The following is a 23,110-nucleotide window of genomic DNA, read 5'->3' as shown; positions in this document are numbered from 1 at the left end:
ATCTCACCCAGCGGTCCGCTCCCGCGGCGGCCCATCAGGCCCATTTCCTGAGCAATGGTCCCTGACTATCCCTATGACCTACCTCTACTCCTATCTGTACCCCTCAATTCCTTTATCCTCTAGGAACCTATCCAAACCTTCTTTGAAGCCTTGCAACGTGCTCCGGCCTATCACAGCCTCCGGAAGCGCGTTCCATGTATACACCACCCTCTGGGTGAAAAAGAACTTCCTGACGTTTGTTCTAAACCTGTCCCCTTTTAATTTCTCCGAGTGCCCCCTTGTACTTGTGGTTCCCCATAATCTGAAAAATCTGTCCCTGTCTACCTTTTCTATACCCTTCAGGATCTTGAAGGTTTCTATCATGTCTCCTCTAAGTCTCCGCTTTTTCAGGGAGAACAGCCCCAGCTTTTTCAGTCTGTCAGTATATGAGAGGTTTTCCATACCCTTTATCAGTTTAGTTGCTCTTCTCTGGACTCCCTCAAGTACTGCCATGTCCTTCTTGAGGTACGGCGACCAGTACTGGACACAGTATTCCAGATACGGGCGCGCCATTGCATGATACAGTGGCAGGATGACTTCCTTCATCCTGGTCGTGATACCCTTTTTAATGATACCCAACATTTTGTTTGCTTTTCTTGAGGCTGTGGCGCACTGTGCCGACGCCTTCAAAGTTGTGTTTACCATCACTCCCAGGTCTCTTTCAAGGTTACTTACCCCTAGCAGTGATCCCCCCATTTTGTAGCTGAACATCGGGCTCTTTTTCCCTACATGCATGACCTTGCATTTCCCTACGTTAAAGCTCATTTGCCACTTTTTGGCCCATTCTTCTAGTGTCGTTAGGTCCCTTTGCAGATCTTCGCAGTCTTCCGTGGTTTTAACCCTGCTGTAGAGTTTGGTGTCATCCGCAAATTTAATAACCTCACATTTTGTTCCCGCCTCCAGGTCATTAATAAATATATTGAACAGGAGCGGTCCCAGCACCGACCTCTGCGGAACTCCGCTCGTGACCCATTGCCAGTCTGAGTAATGGCCCTTTACTCCAACCCTCTGTTTCCTGCCTGCCAGCCAGTTCTTGATCCATCGGTGGACCTCCCCTTGCACCCCGTGTTTCCACAGCTTTTTAAGCAGTCGCTCATGCGGTACCTTGTCGAAGGCTTTTTGGAAGTCAAGGTAAATGATGTCAATGGATTCCCCTTTATCCATCTGGCTGTTTACCCCCTCAAAGAAGTACAATAAGTTTGTGAGGCATGACCTACCCTTGCAGAAGCCGTGCTGACTCGACTTTAGCTGTCCATTGTTTTCTATGTGTTCGCAGATGCTGTCCTTAATCAGTGCTTCCATCATCTTTCCCGGGACCGAGGTCAAGCTCACCGGCCTGTAGTTTCCCGGGTCACCCCTTGAACCTTTCTTGAAGATGGGTGTGACATTTGCTATTTTCCAGTCCTCCGGGATCTCTCCAGTTTTTAAGGATAGGTTACATATTTGGCGAAGTGGCTCTGCTATTTCGTTCCTTAGTTCCTTGAGTACCCTTGGGTGAATGCCATCCAGACCTGGCAATTTGTCGCTCTTTAGTCTGTCTATCTGCCTGAGGACATCCTCTTGACTTACCTCTAGTTGGACCAGCTTTTCATCCCGATCCCCATTTACGATGTCCTCGGGTTCTGGAATATTGGATGTGTCCTCCCTCGTGAAGACTGACGTGAAGAACTTATTCAACCTGTCAGCTATCTCTTTTTCCTCCTTTATCACTCCCTTTTTGTCTCCATCATCCAATGGCCCCACTTCCTCCCTTGCCGGTTGCTTTCCCTTCACGTACCTGAAGAACGATTTGAAGTTTGTTGCTTCCCCCGCCAGTCTCTCCTCATATTCTCTTTTAACTTTCCTTACCACACGGTGACACTCCTTTTGGTGTTCTTTGTGCTCCTTTTGGTTGTCCTTTGTTTGGTCCTTTTTCCATTTTTTGAACGATGCTTTCTTGTCGCTTATCGCCTTTTTCACTGCATTTGTTATCCACGCTGGGTTTTTTGTTTGATTCTTTTTTTTGCACCCCTTCCTGAACCTGGGGACGTACAGGTTCTGTGCCTCGTTCACTGTGCCCTTGAGTAGGGACCAGGCTTTTTCTACGGACTCCATCTTCCTTGCGTTGCCGTTGAGTTTCTTTCCCACCATTTTCCTCATGCCATCATAATTCCCTTTTTTGAAGTTGAGTGCTGTCGCTGTGGTTCTTTTCACCTTTGATGATCCAATTTCCAGCCTGCACTGGATCATGTTGTGATCGCTGTTTCCTAGGGGTCCTAGCACCGCCACCTCTTTTGCAGGTCCCCCTAGCTCGTTGAGGATTAGGTCAAGAGTGGCATCTCCCCGTGTTGGTTCCGTGACCAGCTGTTCCATGAAACAGTCCCTCGTGGTTTCAAGGAATTTGGTCTCCCTCATGCAGTTTGAGTGTCCAATACTCCAGTCTATCCCAGGGTAGTTGAAATCCCCCATCACCATCACACTTCCGCTTTTGCATACCTGCCTCAGTTCAGCTTCCAGGTCCTGGTCGAGTGCTTCCAGTTGTCCAGGTGGGTGATAGTACAGACCCAATTTTATGTCTGCTCCAGTTCCTCCCGGTAGCTTAACCCATAGCGATTCCAAGTCGTCCTGCTGACGTCATTGGTTCCAATGTGGATTATTACTGCTGTCTCCTCCGTCTCAGCTCCTTCCAGGATTCTCTCTATTCTGTCGATGACGTCCTTTGTTCTCGCCCCCGGGAGACATGTCACTAGTTGGTCCTCTCTCCCTCTTGCTATGTGACTGTCCACTTCTTTCAGGATTGAGTCTCCCACTACGATTGCAGACTTCCCTTCCTCAGTTGCCTCTCTGGTCTCAGGTCTGTATCAGTGGCGCGATCCACTAATTCTTCCTCTGGGTTCTGTTGGGTCTCCATCTCCTCTGCCTGTCCAGATCCTCCAAAAGGTCCTACTCCCATGGCGTCTGGTGGATTCTGTCGTCCAACTGTTGGTTCCCTTCTGATTTGCTGTTTGTCCTGTGCCGCCACCATCCTGCAGGCCTCCTCGATGAATTTCTCGAGCTCTCTAACTTGCTCCGTGACGTGACTCTCTCCGGTGGTGTCCTCCGTTGTCTAGCACGGTTCCTCTATGGTGCGCAGTCCTTCCAGCTCCTGGACCCTGGCCTGCAGTCTCCCGACCTCCTTCCTCAGGCTATCCAGTTCCTGGCATCGACCGCATATGTACGCCTGCCTCCCGGAGGGGAGGTAGTCATACATATGACACTCGATGCAGTACACTGGGTAGCTCCGCTGGGTTCCTGCAGCCTCCATTTCTTTTTCCTTGCTCCTATGGTCCCTCAGTGTGTATGAGTGGTGCCCGGCGTGCAGCTAGCTGAAAGAGTAGAGAGAGAAGAGAATAATGAGCGAAGAAAAGTACCCTTTTTTTAAAATTTTTTATTTAAGAGGTCAGATTTTGCTGCTGGCCTGTCTGGGCTCCTTCTCAAGGCTCCTTTGCAAATCCTGTAAATGTGTTAATTTCAATCTACTCACATGATTTAGCAACTGCAAACAATCACTTAAGTGTTTTACTCAGGTGTTTCATTTTTGAAATTTTGTATTGTTGACAATCCAAAATAGATTTAAAATACATCCTTGAATTGTTATAGAACCAATATTAGTGTTAATTTTGAATGTTTAATAGCTAGTCTGAACTAGCAGGTCAAGGTGGTTTAGCAAAGCCTTTGTCAAGTGTTTCACATAGGTGTCTAATAAATAAACTGGGTGCCCTCGGGATAGGCCCCAAAGTGACAGACCGGGTCAGGAACTGATGTCATTGATGGAGGAAATGACTTACCGCTCCCTTCCTTTTACTAATTGCAGTATAGAATTCCTGAGCATCAGAATATTTAGCGCCCCAGGCACAGTAGAAACTTTTACTGCAACTTAGTAAACTGTGTAAGCTGTTCTGAGCTTTCTTGGGAGAACAGTATAGAAAAATAAATAAATAGTGGTTAATAGAGATCTCTCTGAGGAAAGGGATGTTACCAGTGGTGAGTAGGGAGAGAAAGTTTTTAAATTCTTTCGTATCTGGATTGTCCTCTTCGTCTAGGTGTATGTTTATGTCGCCTGCGATGATATTGTAGGAAGGAATAATAGAATTATGTAGAACAAATTCACAAAAGTCCTCTCTGGCTTTTGGCCAGTTTTTTGTTGGGACATAGAATAATATGCAAGATAGGGATTCTTCTAGTTCCTTATGCAAGATAGGGATTCTTCTAGTTCCTTATGCAAGATAGGGATTCTTCTAGTTCCTTACTACTGATTTTCCAGGCTAATATTTCTAATTGATTGGTCATTTTGGAATCCAGTAGTGCAAGCTCAAATCCTTCCTTAAGAATAATTGCTAATCCTCCCCATTTTCTACCCTCACGGTTTAGCGTAAGGATTTTAAAATTATCTGGTAGAAGATAAATTATTATTGGATCGTTTTCAGATAATAGCCATATTATCCCAGGACAAGCAGGCAGGTATTCTCACTAGTGGGGTGACGTCATCCAACGGAGCCCCGATGCGGACATCTCACAAGCATACTTGCTTGTAGAAACTTTTAGAAGTTTCGAGTTGCCCACACCGCGCATACGTGAGTGCCTTCCCGCCCGATGCACCGGGCGTGTTTCCTCAGTTCTTTCTCTTCCGCGGAGCTGAGAAGTTTGCCTATGAAACTCTCTGCGCGAAGTTCCTTTTTGTGCCTTCTGTGCCCGCGGGTTTGGTTGTTTTTTTTTTGTGCTCATTCCTGTTGGCTCACGTTACATTTTGTTGTTAAAAAAAAAAAAAATTTGTTCGATCGTTCATCCGGGCAGGTTGCGTGGCTGCGGCCCTGCGGCTTTGACCTTGCGGCGGAGCTTTTTCGGCCTATGTCACGGCCTGTTACCGGTTTTAAAAAGTATGTCAAGTGCCAGCACGCAATTTCGTTGACGGACCCGCATCGACGCTGTCTTCAGTGTCTCGGGCCTCAACACCTTCCGAAATCGTGCTGGCCTTTCTCCACGCTCACAGCACGTGCGTTTAAGCGTCGCTGTATTTTGTGTGAGTCGCTGTTTGGCATGGAGGCGTCCCCGGTACTGCCCTCTTCCCAGAGCGCCACGCCTTCGACTTCCGATTCTACATCTTCGGCCTCGAGTCTGCTCAAGCCTGCCTCGTTCGTGCCTGCTTCGATCTCGACACAGGCTGCGGTGCCTTCCGATGTCTCTTCAGGTCAGATAGTGCAGCCTTCTATCCCTCCAGTGGTGCTTAAGGTGCCCAAGGCCTCCAAATCCAAGCCCCCTGATGGCCGACTGACCGACGTCCGTGCAGAAGGGCCCATTTCTGATGTGGATCCCTCTTTGCCGGCGTCGTTTCATGCCTTGATGGAGAAGCGATTTGTCGAGCTCTTTACCAAAATTGGGCCGACGCTTCTCTCCCAGATCCAGCCTGGACATGCGGAAGCCTCCCGCAAGGTTGAGCCGCCTCCGGTGCCCCCTCGGCACACACTCTCGTTGCTGGGAGCGGAGTCTCAGCGAGTGTCTGGTCAGGCTTCGGGGCATGTCTCGCAGGGAGCAGTCTTTGGCCATGCCACCTTTGGAGCCGATACCCTCGATCCATAGCTTCCCTGGTCCGGACCCTTCCTCGGTGATGCCGGGCCTCGAACTTAGGGGAGCGCCTCGGGGGGCCTCGTCTCAGCCTCTGATGCTTCGATGCACGGCCTCCAGTCCCATCTACTCGGTGGCTGCATCGTCTGGGCTTCGCTCGCCTCGTCGCTCGAGGCCTGCTTCTCGACACAGCTCCGGTCGTCGATCGAGGCATTCATCGAGACACACCTCACCTCGTCGGAAGCAACCTTTCCGGGAGTTTTCTCCAGAATACTCGCCCCCTCTTCCCATGCTGGAACTTGAAGACTGCAGGGGTTCGTTCTCTCCGTGCCGGTCCTCGGCATCGGCGGACCAGGCTGCCTCATCATCTTCAAGCCCGCCTCGAGGCCCGGCTCTGGCGGACCAGTTGTCATTCTCGTCCTTCCTGAGGCAGATGGCGGTGGATCTGGATATCACCCTGGATTCGGGTTTCAAGTTCTCGAAGGAGTATCTGGAGTCAATGCATCTTCCTCATCCTCCTGCCGAGTCTCTGCGCCTGCCTCTACACAAGCTTCTGGACCAGACTTTCATGAGGTGCTTCGAGACCCTGTACTCCATCCCAGCGGTTCCGAGGAAGTTGGATGCTCGCTACCGCACAGTGCACCATAAGGGCTTCGACGGGGCACAGCTCTTGCACCAGTCTCTCTTGGTTGAATCCTCTCTGAAGCGGTCTCACCCCTCCCAGGTCTATGCTTCTACACCTTCTGGCCGGAAGGGCAAAACCATGGACAGATTTGGCAGGCGCATCTACCAGAACTCGATGATGGCTTCTCGAGTCCTGAATTACAGCTTTCATTTTGCAACCTACTTCGAGTTTTTCCTCTCCATCCTTCAAAAGTTTTTACCCTATCTGGACTCTCAGGCTCGCTTCGAGTATTCAGAGATATTGGCATCGTTGTCCCAGCTCCGCCTGCAGATGATGCAATCGTCTTACGACGCTTTTGAGCTCTCGGCCAGAGCGGCAGCCTGTTCGGTGGCCATGAGGTGCTTGGCGTAGCTTCGCATCATCGATATGGACCAGAATCTCCAGGACAGGCTGGCGAACGTTCCATGTGCGGGGGCGGACGAGTCCATCGAGGCAGCTACGGAGAAGTTATCCAAGCATGAAAAATCTTTTCAGTCTATCCTCCGTCAGAAGCCCAAGCCTGCCATCTCTCGTCTGGCTCGTCGTCCTATGATTTATCAGCGGCGCTACTTGCCGAAGCAGGCTCCCGCCATTCGGCCGCCAGGGAAGAGGCAGCATCAGCAGAAGCCCCAACAAAAGCCTCTACCTTCTGCTATCCCCAAGGCTCCCCAGCCTTTTTGACTGTCTCGTAGGGAGCATAACTTCCATCGTTCTGCCCTCCCCTTTTTTTCCCATCAGAAGTCTCCATCATTTTTACCATCGATGGACGGCTATTACCACCGACCTCTGGGTCCTTTCCATCGTAAGAGAGGGATACTCTCTTCAGTTCCATCATGTTCCCCCGGAACATCCTCCAAGAGAGTATCCTTCCAACTTAACCCAGACCGCCCTTCTTCTTCAGGAAGCTCAGGCTTTGCACCGTCGAGCCGGTCCCTGTGGACCAGCAGAGCAGGGATTTTTACTCCCGATACTTCCTTGTTCCGAAGAAGACAGGCGACCTACGTCCTATTTTGGACCTCAGAGTGCTCAACAAGTTCCTGGTCAGGGAGAAGTTTCGCATGTTGACCCTAGCTTCTCTCTATCCCCTTCTCGAGCAGAACGACTGGTTATGCTCCCTGGATCTCAAGGAGGCCTACACTCATATTTCCATCCATCCGGCCTCCCTTCAATACCTCAGATTTCGGGTGGGACATCTTCATCTTCAGTACAGAGTGCTTCCTTTCGGCCTCGCTTCGTCTCCCAGAGTCTTCACCAAGTGCCTGGTGGTGGTGGCCGCAGCACTCGGGAACCATGGCCTGCAGGTTTTTCCCTACCTCGACGACTGGCTCATCAAGGATTCCACGTCTCAGGGGGTCGTCCGGGCCACTCAGAGGACTATCTGGTTTCTACAGAATCTGGGATTCGAGATCAACTTTCCCAAATCCCATCTTCAACCTTCACAGACTCTCCCCTTCATCGGAGCTGTTCTGGATACTATTCAACCCAGAGCGTTCCTTCTGTAGCAGCGCCTGGCGGCACTTCTTCAGCTTTGTCACGCGGTCTCTTCTCGTCCGTCCATCTTGACAAGACACATGGCTCCTAGGCCACATGGCCTCTACGGTTCACGTGACGCCTTTTGCCAGACTTCACCTGCGGATTCCTCAGTGGACCCTGGCTTCTCAATGGTCGCAGATCTCCGACCCTCTGACTCGTCACATTCAGGTCACTCCTGCTCTGCTGCAGTCGCTTCGCTAATGGATGCTCTCTTCCAATCTTTCCAGAGGTTTGCTGTTTCACATGCCTACCCATCAGAAGGTCCTCATGACCGACTCCTCGACCTATGCTTGGGGGGGCTCATCTGGACAGGCTCCGCACCCAGGGCTATTGGACGAATGCGGATCGTCTGTGTCATATCAATCTCCTGGAACTCAGGGTGATTTTCAATGCTCTCAATGCTTTTCAACATCTACTGCATGACATGGTGATCCTCATTCGTACGGACGATCAGGTCGCAATGTACTATGTCAACAAACAGGGCGGCACGGGATTGGCCTCCCTCTGTCAGGAAGCTCTGAAAGTTTGGGATGGGGCGATTCGCCACCACACCTTCCTCAAAGCTGTCTACATTCATGGGGCGGACAATGCCTTGGCGGACAACTTGAGTCGCCTTCTACAGCCTCACGAGTGGACTCTCCATTCCACTCCCCTTCATCAAATCTTCTCCCTGTGGGGAACGCCTCAGATAGACCTCTTTGCAGCTCCCCACAACTTCAAACTGCCTCAATTCTGCTCCAGGATCTACACTACTCATCGTCTCGAGGCAGATGCTTTTCTTCTGGACTGGGGGAATCTCTTTCTGTATGCGTTTCCTCCGTTTCCTCTCATTCAAAAGACTCTGGTCAAGCTCAAGTCCGACCGAGCCACCATGATTCTGATTGCTCCTCGGTGGCCCAGGCAACCTTGGTACTCCCTTCTTCTGCAACTCAGCAGCAGGGAGCCCTTCCTTCTGCCAGTGTTTCCATCTCTGCTTACGCAGCATCAGGGGTCTCTGCTTCATCCCAACCTGCAGTCGCTACACCTGACAGCTTGGTTCCTCTCAGCATAACTTCCCTTCAGTTTTCACCAGCTGTGCGGGATGTTTTGGAAGCTTCCAGGAAGCCTGCTACTAGACAATGCTATTCTCAGAAATGGACTAGATTCTCTACTTGGTGTTTTTCTCATCACAAGGAACCTCAACACGCCTCCTTGTCCTCTGTTTTGGACTATCTTTTGCACCTGTCTCGTTCTGGTCTCAAGTCTACATCAATCAGAGTCCATCTTAGTGCAATTGCTGCTTTTCACCAGCCTCTTTAAACCTCTGTCTGCACATCCTGTGGTTTTCAGGTTTATGAAAGGACTTTTCCATGTCAGTCCTCCCCTCAAACCACCTCTGATGGTTTGGGACCTCAATGTTGTTCTTTCTCAACTCATGAAGCCTCCATTTGAACCTCTTAGTAAGGCTCCTCTGAAATTTCTCACTTGAAAAGTGATGCTTCTCATTGGCCTCACTTCTGCCCGTCGGGTGAGTGAACTTCAAGCGTTGGTTGCGGATCCGCCCTTTACAGTGTTTCATCATGACAAGGTGGTCCTCCGCACTAATCCCAAATTTCTCCCCAAAGTGGTCTCGGAATTTCATCGGAATCAATCCATTGTTCTTCCTGTGTTTTTTGCAAAGCCTCATTCTCATCCTGGAGAATCAGCTCTTCACACTCTGGACTGTAAGCGTGCTTTGGCTTTCTACCTGGAACGCACCAAGCCTCACAGATCTGCTCCTCAACTTTTCATCTCCTTCGATCCGATCAAGTTGGGACGCCCTATCTCTAAGCGCACCATCTCCAACTGGATGGCGGGTTGTATCTCTTTCTTCTATGCCCAGGCTGGATTACCCCTTCACAGTAAAGTCACAGCCCATAAGGTCAGAGCAATGGCAGCCTCTGTAGCTTTCCTCAGATCGACAACGATTGAGGAGATTTGTAAAGCTGCCACTTGGTCCTCGGTTCATACCTTCACCTCACACTATTGTCTGGATACCTTCTCCATACGGGATGGACAGTTTGGCCAAACAGTGTTACAAAATTTATTCTCCTAAGTTGCCAACTCTCCCTCCATCCCATTGTGGTTAGCTTTGAGGTCACCCACTAGTGAGAACACCTGCCTGCTTGTCCTGGGATAAAGCAATGTTACTTACCGTAACAGTTGTTATCCAGGGACAGCAGGCAGCTATTCTCACGTCCCACCCACCTCCCCTGGGTTGGCTTCTCTGTTAGCTATCTGAACTGAGGAGACACGCCCGGTGCATCGGGCGGGTAGGCACTCACGCATGCGCGGTGTGGGCAACTCGAAACTTCTAAAAGTTTCTACAAGTAAGTATGCTTGCGAGATGTCCACATCGGGGCTCCGTTGGATGACGTCACCCCCCTAGTGAGAATAGCTGCCTGCTGCCCCTGGATAACAACTGTTACGGTAAGTAACATTGCTTTTCGGTACTACTCCTGATGCTAGAGAAGCATTGAAAAGGTCAGCCAGTGGAGCCACTAGAACTTCCCTAAGTTCCTTCAGTGCCCTCGAATGTGCCCTTCAGTGCCCTCGATCATGGTCTACCACACCTCTATCACTATTTTGTCTTTTGTGGTCCTTCTCCTGGTGTTTCAGCTGTGAATACAGAACAGAAATATTTGTTAAGCAATTCAGCCTTAGCTTTATCAGATTCTGCATATTTCTCCTATTTATCTTTGAGTCTCACAATGCCACGAGAGCACTTCTTCCTTTTGCTAATATGCCTAAAAAAGTCTTGTTCCTTCGCTTTACCGTGTCGGCTATTTTTTCTTCCATTTGTATCCTTGCTTTCCTGTTTACTCGACCAGCTTCTCTTAATTTTTCCAAATATTTTTCAGTGTTCTCCCCAGAAATTTTTTCCAGCTGGGTGGCATGAAAAAGTAGACGGGTGAGGCAGGACGGGGAAATTTGGTGGTTAGAATAGGGTCATTAAATCCAGTGGTGTACCTAGTATATATTACAGCCAGTACTGATCATTTTTAACAACCCTCTCTTCTATATAAAAAAGTTATTTTTAGTAATAATCCATGAGTCGCACAACAAGGGTGCACCTAGGAAAAGGCAGCATCTTAAACATTGCAGTGAGCATTAGAACATCAACACACGCATTGTAAAACTAAACAAGTTAGATCCTGCACAAAAAACCATGTCCTTTTCATACACACAGATACACCCTCGCCCAATATGGAATAATCACAAACTAAAAATAGAAGTAGGTAGACAAAAGTTAAACAGAAACCCGACTCTGCATACAATGCAACACCACAGAAACAGTGTCACTTGATCCTAATATTGTGCAAAATATAAAGACAGTAGATGTAAATTTGAAAAAACTGATGCATAACAATCATCACTTTATAAAAAAATTTTTTTAATTCTTCATTTTTTTAAAATTTACAATAAATGCAATATAAGATACAACCATTTTACACTTTAAAATCACTTAATATTCCATCAAAGTTTCATTCAGACCAAATATCCCTCCCACATACCCAATAACTGACTTTAAACATAAGACAACATAAAGTATCCTCCCCCCCCCCCCCCGACTTGGATGTGTATGTTCAAAAAGAAAACCCCAATATTCATTCTTTACAATAATTTGTTAGTGGCTCCCAAACATCCTGAAATTTCTTAAAATTCCCTTGTTGTATGGCTATTACCCGCTCCATTTTAAAGATGTGACATAAAGAATTCCTCCAAAAACTGTAATTCAGCCGGTCCCAATTTTTCCAGTTTTTCATAATATGCTGTATGGCAACTCCTGTCATAATGAGCAAAAGTTTATTATTGGTAAAAGATATTTGGCTCTTAGCCCTCATTGATGTACCAAATAACACAGTATCATAGGATAGTGCCACCTGATTTTCCAATAAATTATTTATTTGACCCCAAATTGATTTCTAGAAAGCTAGTATCAATGGACAATAGAATAGTAAATGGTCTAATGTCCCAGCTTTGAGATGACGGTGCCAGCATCTATTAGACTTAGAGCTATCTAATTTTTGTAAACGAACTGGGGTCCAAAATGCTCTATGTAATAAGAAAAACCAAGTTTGTCTCATAGATGCCAACACTGTACAGCTCATCCTCTAAGCCCAAATTCGTGGCCATTGAGATGCAGTAATTTGATGCTTTATCTCAATGCTCCAGATATCACGCAGACCCGACTTTGGTTTCTTAATCATAGAGCTTGATAAAAATTCAAAAATTGTTTTAAAATATTTCCAATTTGAGAATGAATTTCTCCCTTCTCATCTTTGATTGCAACAGTTTTTTACTTTCTTTGCTTTGAGATAATTAGCCAATAAACTTCCCGCTTTATTCGAGTTTCCATAATACAAAGTCTGTTGAGAAAACAAATCTTTCCTGACCATCTGTGAAGAAATCTGATTGTATTTACATTTAGCTTTTAAAAGAGTCTGCAAGGTAATTTGTTCCCACTTTTCAGCCAATTTTAACTCAAAAACCTTAATTTCTTGTTCCAAATTAGAAAATTCCCTTTTAAGTTGTTTCCTAATATATGCCATTTGCCCCCTCATGGCTGCTTTGAAAACATCCCACAAGGTTTCTAAGGAGATTTCCTCTGATGCATTGAATTGGCAATATTAATTTATTTTTAACTGAAATTCTTCAAGAAAATTTGAGTCTGCAAGCAGTGTATTATTAAATCTCCACACAGGTTTACTACTATCCTGTTAAGCAAATTTAATTTCATCCAAACTCCACCATGGTCTGACAAAATGATTGGGTCTATGGTGGCTTTTGTTACCTGCTGAACTAATTGATCTGAAACAAAAATATAATCTTTTCATGAAAATGATTTATGAACATGAGAACAAAAAGAAAATTCCCGATCATTAAAATGAAGGATCCGCCATATATCTTTCAAACCACAAGATTATATTAAATTTTCTAATCCTAATGACTTTAAAATCTTACTAGGTTTTTTATCCATCACAGCGTTAAAGTCCCCTGCCACTACTATATTAGAAGTAGCCAGTGGTAATATCAACCTCTGCATAGTTTTGAAAAATTCAATTTGATTCTAATTAGGGGCATATACATTGAGAAGCGCCAGCGTATTATTTCCCAAGTTTATATCCACTTGAATCCATCTGCCTAGAGCAGGAGTGCCCACACTTTATGGGCTTGCGAGCTACTTTTATAATGACTAAGTCAAAATGATCTACCAACAATAAAATAAAAAAAACACAAAGCACACTGAAAGGCAGAGAAAATGTTAATTATTCATATTCCAGGTTTTTTCAAAGAGGTCACGGCAGATGACTCTATGCAATGTCACCTCAGTAACAAAATACAAAAATAGACAAATACACCCCCTCCCTTTTTACTAAACCACAATAGTAGGTTTTAGCACAGGGAGTTACGCTGAATGCCTCGTGCTGCTCTCAATGCTCATAGGCTCCCTGCGCTAAAAAACGCTATTGCGGTTTAGTAAAAAGGAGCCATAGTGCAAAATATAGACAGCAGATATAAATTCTCAAAACAGACACATTTTGATCATTAAATTGAAAATAAAATCATTTTTCCTACCTTTGCTGTTTGGTGATTTCATGAGTCTCTGGTTGCACTTTCTTCTTCTGATTGTGCATCCAATCTTTCTTCCTTTCTTTCAGCCTCCTGTATGTTTCCTCTCCTCCAGACCTCATTCTCTCCCCCAACTTTTTCTTTCTGTCTCCCTGTTCCCCCTTCTTTCTGTCTCCCTGTCTGCCCCCTTTCTTTCTTTCTCCGTGCCCTCCCCCAAGCCACTCAGTTTGCTGCCACCGCCATTGGGGAACAGCCCCCAAGCCACCGCCGTCCCAAGCTTTCCCTGCAGAAGCGTTGCGCTGACCAGCATTCCGCTCCCTGACGTCAATTCTGACGTAGGAGAGGAAGTTCCGGGCCAACAAGGCATTTCTCCTCATTCCATCCAGCCTGAGCCCCATCTCTCCTTGATCCAGCATTTCCCTTCTGTGTCTGTCAAAATTACCATTCCACCTATTTTCCAGCATCACCCTTCTTTGTGTCCATCTCACCTATATCCCCATCTCACCACTTTTTCAAAGTCTTCATTTGTCTCTGTCCTTGTCTTTACCCCATGTTCACCATTTGCCCTTTCAATGTCTTTATCTCCCCCCCACACACACTTTTTCAGCATTACTTCTATTTCTCTATTTCACCTCCTCTTCATGTCCCCTCTGTATCTCTATCCTTATTCAGTAGGTCCTGCTTACTCTTTCTCTTCTTTGTGTCACTATCTCCATTTTCAGCTTTCCCCCCTTTTCCTTTGTTAATGCACCCTATAGCCAGAATCTTTCCACCCTCCCTCCACTCCGGCCCAGCCCAGTATGAAATATTTCCTTTTGTTTCCCTCCCCTCTCTCTTTCTCTCTCTCTTCTGCTCCCTCACCCACGAGTCCTGCATCTGGCCCTCTCCCTTCTACCTGCACCTGGCAAAAACCCCCTGCTCCGCGGCTCTCTTAAGCAACTCTTCAGCAGCGGTGATCAAGACAAGCTGCCGACATCGAGGCCTTCTCTCTATGAGTCCCACCTTTGTGGAAAAAGGAAGTTGAAACAAGCGGGACTCGCAGAGGGTAGGCCCCGACGTCAGAAGCTTGTGTCATCGCTGCTGCTGAGTTGCCGAAGAGAGCCGCGGAGCAGGGGATGTGGCCGGAAGCAGGTAGAAGGGAGAGGGCTTCTGGAAGAGGTAGAAGTTCCGGAGTATGACACCGACCCGGGCCAGGATGATTTCTTTTTCAGGCTGTTGTGCTGCCGCCGCCACGCACCCCCCCCCCCCTGAAATGACAAAAACAGCCTAATGCCCAGCGTCGACGTCTTTGACGTCAGGGAGAGGAAGGCTGATAGGCCCGGTAGATCGGGACGGCAACACGAGTCTATCACAGAGCCCGGGATGGGCTCTGCGATCGACTCACGTTGCCTTCCTGAGCTACCGGTCGATCGCGATCGACGCGTTGGGCACCCCTGGCCTAGAGGGTCTGCAGCAACCAAATTAAACATAGCCGGGCATTTCTTATGAACCAGAATAGCTACCCCAGCCTTCTTTCCCACAGCAGGAGTGAAAAAACTGTATTTTACCCACCCTCCCTCTAACTTTCTTGATTCTATGGCTGATAAGTGCATTTCTTGGATATAACAGACATCAGCATTTTGTTGTTTCAAAAAATTAAGCATTTTTTTTTCTTTTAATTGGATGGTTCAGGCCATTAACATTTAAAGAAAAATTTTAAACTCCATTGTAGCATTTTAATAAAAAGGAACCACAGCAAATACATTGAAATTATCTTTTGTCTTGACAAACCCAAACTTTCTATACACATCCAAGTCCCCCTTAAAAACTACTTCCTCCCCTACTCCATAAATGACTGCCTTCCTGACAGGAGTGGAAGCGGGTGTGTGATCGCTCAAATCCCTGACAAAGCATTTTGCTGCGAAACAGGGGCCCCTGTTGGATATTTTGGAAGAATGTTTTGACTGATAGCTTTTTTCCATAGAGCAGTTTTTCCTGCTTGCTTTACTCCAGGACTACACCTGAATATCAAAGTACTCAGATAAGTGACTTCTATTTTTGACAATTATTGTTTGAAGAAAAGTAAAAAAATATATAAAACTATAAGAAAATACATAAAACTATAAGAAAATTAGAATAGAGGTTCACGCACTAATTGGGAGTTTTTCTGACCAAGGATGTGTCTGCTAGGATTAAATTCTGTTTAAAACTAGCCTGTCTATATGGGAAGCTTAAAGAGCCCCTATTAGACACTGAGGTCTTTTCTCCCTTTTTGTAAGGAAAGGTGATTTTTTTTGTCCTGTATTTTGGAGGGTGCAATTTTTTGTGATTTATTTTGGGCATCCTTTTCTTGATTTTTTGGATATTTTTGCAACTGAAGCAAGCCATTCAGGCGGGGTTCCCTGAATGGAAAACTCTTAATAATCAATATAGTTTGGAGTTCTTATGTTTTCAGGTGGACTTTCTGGGACACCAGGCCGCACAGTGGTATAAATTGATAAATGGATTAGTTAAAAAGAAGCCTAAAACTGGTCTAAGAGATATTTGGAGCATTGAGATTAAGCATCAAATTATTGCGTCTCAATGGCCACAAATTTGTTCTTGGAGTGTCCGCATCTATGAGACAAACTTGGTTTTTTCTCTTACATAGAGCTTTTTGGACCCCAGTTAGATTGCAAAAGTTAAATAACTCTAAGTGTAATAGATGCTGGCATTGTAATCCTGAAGCAAGGACTCTAGATCACTTATTATTCTATTGTCCCTTTATCTTGGCCTTTTGGAAATTAATTTGGGGCCAAATAAATTGTTTATTGGAGAATCCTGTGGCATTATCGTATGATACAATTCTATTTGGTATGTCAATGAGGACACAGATCTAAATTTCATCTAATAATTACAAACTTTTATTGATTATGACAGGGGTTGCCATACAACATATCACATCTAATTGGAAGAATTGGAGTAGACCCAATTACTGTTTCTGGTGGATCTCGTTGTGTCACATTTATAAAATGGAAAGAATTATTGCGATACTAAAAGGAAATTATATGAAATTTAAATAGATCTGGGGGCCATTGACAAAATATTGTAATGAATAAATGACATTTTTCCATTAGACGTACTAGAACAGATGAAGGAAGGGGGGAAGTTTCTGAATTTGATTAAATATTTAGTTAATTAAATAAGAATACTTATATGGTTTACTTGATAGCGTATAGTATGGGAGGGAAGAGATTAAATCTTATATATTAATGTTAAATTGATAAGAAATTCAAGTGATGTATACAATTTCAATATGTCAATTATTTATACACTTGATGTAAGATGTAAAATGAATAAAGAATTAAATATATATATATATCTTTCAGGGCTCCTGTGGCTTTTTATTTCTTTTTTTAAGTTAGAGGAGCTAAATTAAAAGATATTGGATTTAAATAAAACAAAGGGCTCCTTATCAAGATTCGGTAGGGGTTTAACGCATGGAATATCGCGCATTAAACCGCTTGCCGCGCTAGTCGCTAACGTCTCTATTGATGAGGCATTAGTTTTTTGGCTTGCCGTGGGGGTTAGCGCGTGATGAAATGTCCGATGCGCTAACCCCGCTAGCGCATCTTGATAAAAGGAGCCCAAAGTGCTTTGGAACTAAAAAAAAAATATTTTCTTCTAAGTTTGATGATCAAATTTGTTTTAATCTATACAGGTGTTCAGTTTATGTGGGACTGCTGTTGTGAATCTTCGAAAAAATTAAAGAGGGAATCTGGGTCTGGATGTATCCTTGCACACTGCATGGGTCTAGGGAAGACCCTGCAGGTAAGTCAGAATAAGTAGCTAGAAATTTTGTGATGATTTAAAAATTGTTATAGAGGGTATAAATATATATATATATATATTTGTTTTCTAATTAGGGATCCTCTCTTTTCATCCCACACCATTTTGAATTCCATCACATTTTTTGTCTCCACCACCTCTCTTGGGAGAGCATTCAAGCATCCTCTCCGTGAAAAATAATTTCCTGACATAAAGTCTACCACCCCGTAACTTAAATTCATGTCCTCTAGTTTTAGCATGTTCCCTTATGTGGAAAAGATTTGTTTCCATCTAAATACCTTTCAAGTATATAAACATCTGTATCATATCTCCTCTTTCCCTCCTCTCCTCTAGAGCAATGTTTCTCAATTTTTTCAAGCCAAGTTAACCCCTTAAGCCTAACAAATACAAACAGAGTACCCCCGCCCAAGCTCTGCCCCAGACCAGCCCAAGCTCCACCACCAACTCCACCCCCATAATAATAGTACTAATTGTAATTTTAATATACACACAATATAATCTTATTAATAGATAATGGTGACCACAGAATTTAAAAAAGCACACTGTACGCAGAGAAAATGTTAATTATCATTTATATTTGGGGTTGGTTGGGTTTTTTTGTGTGTGGTTTTTTTTTTTTACAGAGGTAAAACTTAAGTCTAAGCCTCAATCGAGACCTTTCAGGCCTGCTTTCTCTTATCAGAGGTGTTTTTCAGCCAAAGCCTCTGCTGCAGTAAGGCTGCAGCAGAAGAAACAAAAGCAGCAACATTCTCCCAAGGCCCAACCTGCTGCTCCTACTAAGTCAAATCAGTCTTTTTGACCTGTTATCCTATAGCATAGTTGCAATCCCTCTGCTTCAGCCTCTTCCTCAGCCAATCAGAGGTTGCCTTTAAATTTATTTTCATCGTTGGGAACTCATCACCTCCGATCTCTGGGTTCTACCCTCCCTCCAGATCATTCTCCAAGAGAGTCTGCTTCCAACCTCACCAGTCCTCTCTTCTTCAGGAGGTTCATTCCCTTCTTCTCCTCAACGCCATCGATGAAGTTCCTTTAGATCAACAAAACCAAGGGTTTTACTCCCAGTATTTTCTAGTGCCAAAGAGATGGGAGGTCTTTGACAGATCTTAGATCTCGGAGCCCTCAATAAGTTTCTGGTCAGAGAGAAATTTCACATGCTTTCTTTAGCTGTCTATATCCTCTCTTGGCTCTCAATGATTGGCTATGTTTTCTGGATCTTAAGGAAACCTACACTCACGTTCCAATTCACCAGGCTTCTCAAAAATATCTCAGATTTCAAGTGGCATATCACCACTACCAATACAAGGTCCTACCATTTGGCCTGGCATCTTCTCCCAGAGTCTTTACAAAGTGTCTGGTGGTGGTAGCAGCGACCTTGAGATCTCAGGGTCCTCAAATCTTTCCCTATCTAGACAACTGGCTCATCAAAGACCCTTCATGTCAAGATGTTGTTTTGGCGACAAATCACATCATTTTGTTTCTCCAGAACTTGGGATTCGTGATCAACTTCCCCAAGTCACAGCTTCATCTCTCTTAAAGGCTTCAGTTCATTGGGCTCTTCTCAACACCACTCAAATGAGAGCAGTACTTAAACTCAGCTTTTTTATTTATTTTAATTTTATTCTTTTAATTTTTCTTTGGTATAATGTATTATCCCAGGACAAGCAGGCAGCATATTCTCACATGTGGGTGACGTCATCCACGGAGCCCTGATGTGGATAGCCTCGCAAGCGGACTTGCTTGTAGAACTTCAGAAAGTTTGCAACTGCCACATTGTGCATGCGCGAATGCCTTCCCGCCCAACCTAGGGCGCGTCTCCTCATTTCTCAGTTTTCCATGGATCCAAGAAGTCCTCTGTTCGACACTCTGCGCCAAACTTAGTCTTTTTGTGCCTTCTCTCACCGCGGCTCATGTATTGTTTTCCTTACAGGGTCGCTATAATTTTTTTTGCGTCTTTTATTTTAAATTTTTTTTTTAAACTTTTTTCTTTCTTTTTCTTTCGTGTCATAGCGGGGCCTGCGGGCTTCGACTTGGCTGCGGCAATTTTCCCTTCTATGTTCTGACCGGTCACAGGTTTTAAGAAGTTTAGCCGTTGCCTGCGTGCGATATCCCTCACTGACTCACATAAATGGTGTGTTTAGGGCCTGACCATCGTCCGGAGTCGTGTACTTGCTGTGCTAATCTTCAGCCTTTAGCCATTAAATGTCATCGAGTTCAGGTAGAGAAGATTTTTGGCGGTATGGACACTCCAACCCCAGCTTCGACCTCGACCATGAATCCGGTCAAGTCTTCTACGGGTATCCCGAGGTCTGCCTCGTCTTCGTCCTTAATTAAACCTTCCTCATTTGGAAAGTCCTTGTCTTTGAGCAAATCCTCTCCTGAGGAGCAGCTCTCCTCACTGTCTCCCTCAGGTAAGGTAGTTCTGCAGCCTCCTTCAGGCATGCCATCCTTAGAACAGATAGTCCTGAAGCTTTGAAAAGAATTCACTGCACAACAAAGTTTTTGCTTCCTGAACACTGCTGGGTGTTTCTTATAGAATTTTGGGTGCTGATCATGAATATTACATCAAAAATTACCCATCATGTACCATTTCAGAGAAATCTTCAATTTTGTCGTGATTTTTTCTTATATTTGGATGCAAACAATTTTTTCTCCCATAAGTGTCTTATCAACAACGGTTTGTGCCGCCTGGGTATGTCCATGCATAAAATCTAGCCAGGTTGGAAGCTGTTTTATGGAAGATGACATCCTGGGCATGTCTGGGCAGGTCTGAACGAGCTTGCGCTGTCTCACCATGCTATAATGGTGGCTTCCATACACCGATCCTGCTCATTTGGTTAATATAGATAGTCCGTGTGTGTATATAGTATCAGTATAGTAAAGTATAGTAGTATAGTAGCTGTAGCAATATAACAGTAAGTAAGCTTGATGCTATAGACGTTTTGGTGTCGGGCAATATGTCTCGTCGGTGTCGTAACAGCCGCGACACATTCTGCTATATCTGTGGGGAATATACACTTACGCCTCAGAGACGTTCGATGACTGCCCTTGTAAAGAAAGCCTATCATCTGTATTTTGGCTGCAAAATAGGTGATCAAGACAAGCAATGGGCGCCTCACATTTGCTGTGCGACATGTGCTGTTAGTCTGAGAGCCTGGCTCAGAGGTACTCGAAAGACGATGCCATTTGCTGTTCCGATGATATGGCGAGAACAGAAAGACCATGTGACGGACTGTTATTTCTGTTTGACTAATGTGTCTGGTTTCTCTGCCAAAAACAAGAAGTCAATTGAATATCCTAATCTGCCTTCAGCAATGAGACCCATGCCACATGATGACAGTCTTCCAGTTCCGAAACCACCAGAGGATTGGACCTTAGACGAACCAGATGAAGAAACTGCAGTGCAGGGTTCTAACAGTGACATTGACCCGGATTTTGAACCATCCTCATCAGGCGATCCACATCTGATAACACAGTCCGAATTGAACGATTTGGTCAGAGATTTGGGTCTGTCAAAAGCAAAAGCTGAGCTGCTAGGTTCGAGACTGCAGGAATGGTGTTTGCTATCACCAGGTACGAAAATTTCTGTGTTTCGAGACCGGCATCATGATATAACCAAATTTTTTGCACAAGTCGACAGTCTCTGTTTCTGTTGTGACATTGAAGGATTGTTCTCGGTCTTTGGTTGTGATCACAACCCGGAAGAGTGGCGTCTTTTCATTGATTCGTCAATGTTAAGCCTGAAAGCTGTTCTGTTGCACAATGGCAACGTTTATCCTTCAGTACCTGTTGGCTATGCAGCACATATGAAAGAAACATATGAGAATATGGAAATGTTACTAAAGTATGTCCAGTATACCAGGTATAACTGGAATATCTGTGGAGACCTCAAAGTCGTTGCTCTGTTACTAGGACTGCAGCTTGGCTATACAAAGTACTGCTGTTTCATCTGCGAATGGGACAGCCGAGACAGAGAGTCGCACTATTCTAGAAAGAACTGGCCACTCCGTAAAAAGTTAGTTCCAGGACAGAAAAATGTAGCACATGAATCGCTTGTTGACCCGACAAAGATATTTTTGCCTCCTCTTCACATTAAACTGGGACTCATGAAGAATTTTGTGAAAGCAATGAACAAGGAAGGGGAAGGTTTTCGTTATTTAAGACAGATGTTCCCAAGAATAACTGATGCCAAGATCAAAGAGGGTATTTTTGTTGGCCCCCAGATCAGACATGTTATGAGTGACAAGCGATTTGAAGATCTGTTAGTTGGGCCGGAAAAAATTGGCTGGAAAGCCTTGAAAGACGTTGTTGACAATTTTCTGGGCAATTACAGAGCCCCAAACTACATTCAGCTGGTAGACAAACTTCTCAAAGCATACAAGAGAATGAAGTGCAATATGTCACTCAAGATTCATTTCCTCCATTCACACTTGGACTTCTTCCCCGCAAATCTCGGTGCTGTGAGTGACGAGCACGGTGAAAGGTTTCATCAAGACATAGCTACGATGGAGAAACGATACCAGGGCAATTGGAATCCGTCAATGCTTGCCGACTATTGTTGGATGCTACAACGTGATGCACCAGACACTGAATATAAAAGAAACTCGGGAGCAAAACACTTTTAATTCTGTTTCATTTAGTCGCTTGTGCGAAACGTAAACTTGACTATATATTTTATTGTCAGTAAACATAAAAATGTCTATTTCTCATAGTTCTTACGTGATGCAGTAAAACCAAAACCATATTTGAGCATACCAAGTTGGTACCTGTCATAATCACCAAAAACTTTTCAGGAATCAAGACTTAACCAAAAAATTGTTGTGCAGTGGAACCAACCCTGCCAAGGTTTATGCTAGAGAATGACACGGGGAAAAAAATCTGTCCCTGTCCCCGCCGCCCCTTCACCGTCCTGTCCCCGCAGCATCCACCTTTCCCTCTCTCCACTTCGCCACCCTTCAGCGACCCGAGAATCTCCCTCCTTCCCTCTTACCTTCGCGGCGTGTTAGTAAAAAATTGAAACTTAAGGGAGGGAAGGCGCGCAGTCACCGATCGCGTGCGGCTCCCTCCCTCCCTCCATACCTACGGCCAAATCTATCTCCCTAAAGCTCTGCAGCCATTCTCCTGCCCTTATCCACAGCACAATTTCCAGCCCTGTCTCCCTCCCTTCCTGCACAGCTTTAGATTTTGAGGGATCAGTGCAATCAGTCACCGCTTAACATGAAAAGGAAGAAAAAATAGAAAAGGAAAACAATTCTCCTCCTCCTTTCCCCACCCTAGAACGATTCTGACCAATCGGTAACAGAGGAGGAGTATATTTCTCCTCTTTCCCCCTCCCCCACAAAGAAAGATATAGGGGAAGAAGGTTATATCTCATCCAGTAAGTAAGTTCCACGTTTTCACAAAATTATCTCCCTCCCTCCCCCTTACCTTCACGGTGCTTTCATAAAAAACTTACTGAAGCTGGTGAAGCCTGCCTGCCTGCAGTCGCATGTGTGTGGGCAGAAGCTTCTCCTCTGATGCAACCGGAAGCAACTCTGGGTAAGAGCGAACAAGAAAAGGACCTGGGTGTACTGATAGATAGGACCCTGAAGCCATCGGCACAATGCGCGGCAGCGGCAAAGAAAGCAAATAGAATGTTAGGCATGATAAAGAAAGGAATCACGAGTAGATCGAAGAAAGTCATAATGCCGCTGTATAGAGCAATGGTCAGACCACACTTGGAATACTGTGTCCAACATTGGTCTCCCAACCTAAAGAAGGATATAAAACTGCTGGAGAGCGTGCAGAGACGAGCAACGAAGCTAATAAGAGGTATGGAGAACTTGGAATATGAGGAATGACTCAAGAAACTGGGACTGTTCTCCCTTGAGAAGAGGAGGCTGCGAGAGGACATGATCA

At 45.2% G+C, this 23,110-nt stretch overlaps 1 protein-coding gene across 7 annotated transcripts in view; it reads left to right on the top strand.

The window, feature by feature from the left end:
- ATRX (ATRX chromatin remodeler) overlaps window positions 1–23,110 on the top strand; it is a 643,287-nt gene that overhangs the window by 283,880 nt on the left and 336,297 nt on the right. For all 7 annotated transcript variants that reach the window (XM_033946347.1, XM_033946348.1, XM_033946345.1 and 4 more), the window contains one exon: window positions 17,088–17,197. In XM_033946347.1, the coding sequence (XP_033802238.1) occupies window positions 17,088–17,197 (110 nt within the window). The remainder of the gene's footprint in view (window positions 1–17,087; window positions 17,198–23,110) is intronic.

This window comes from Geotrypetes seraphini, chromosome 5 (assembly GCF_902459505.1).
Source record: "Geotrypetes seraphini chromosome 5, aGeoSer1.1, whole genome shotgun sequence".
Lineage (NCBI taxonomy): Eukaryota > Metazoa > Chordata > Amphibia > Gymnophiona > Dermophiidae > Geotrypetes > Geotrypetes seraphini.
The sequence above is the reverse complement of the archived record's forward strand: the minus strand, read 5'-3'. Positions and strand labels throughout refer to the sequence as shown.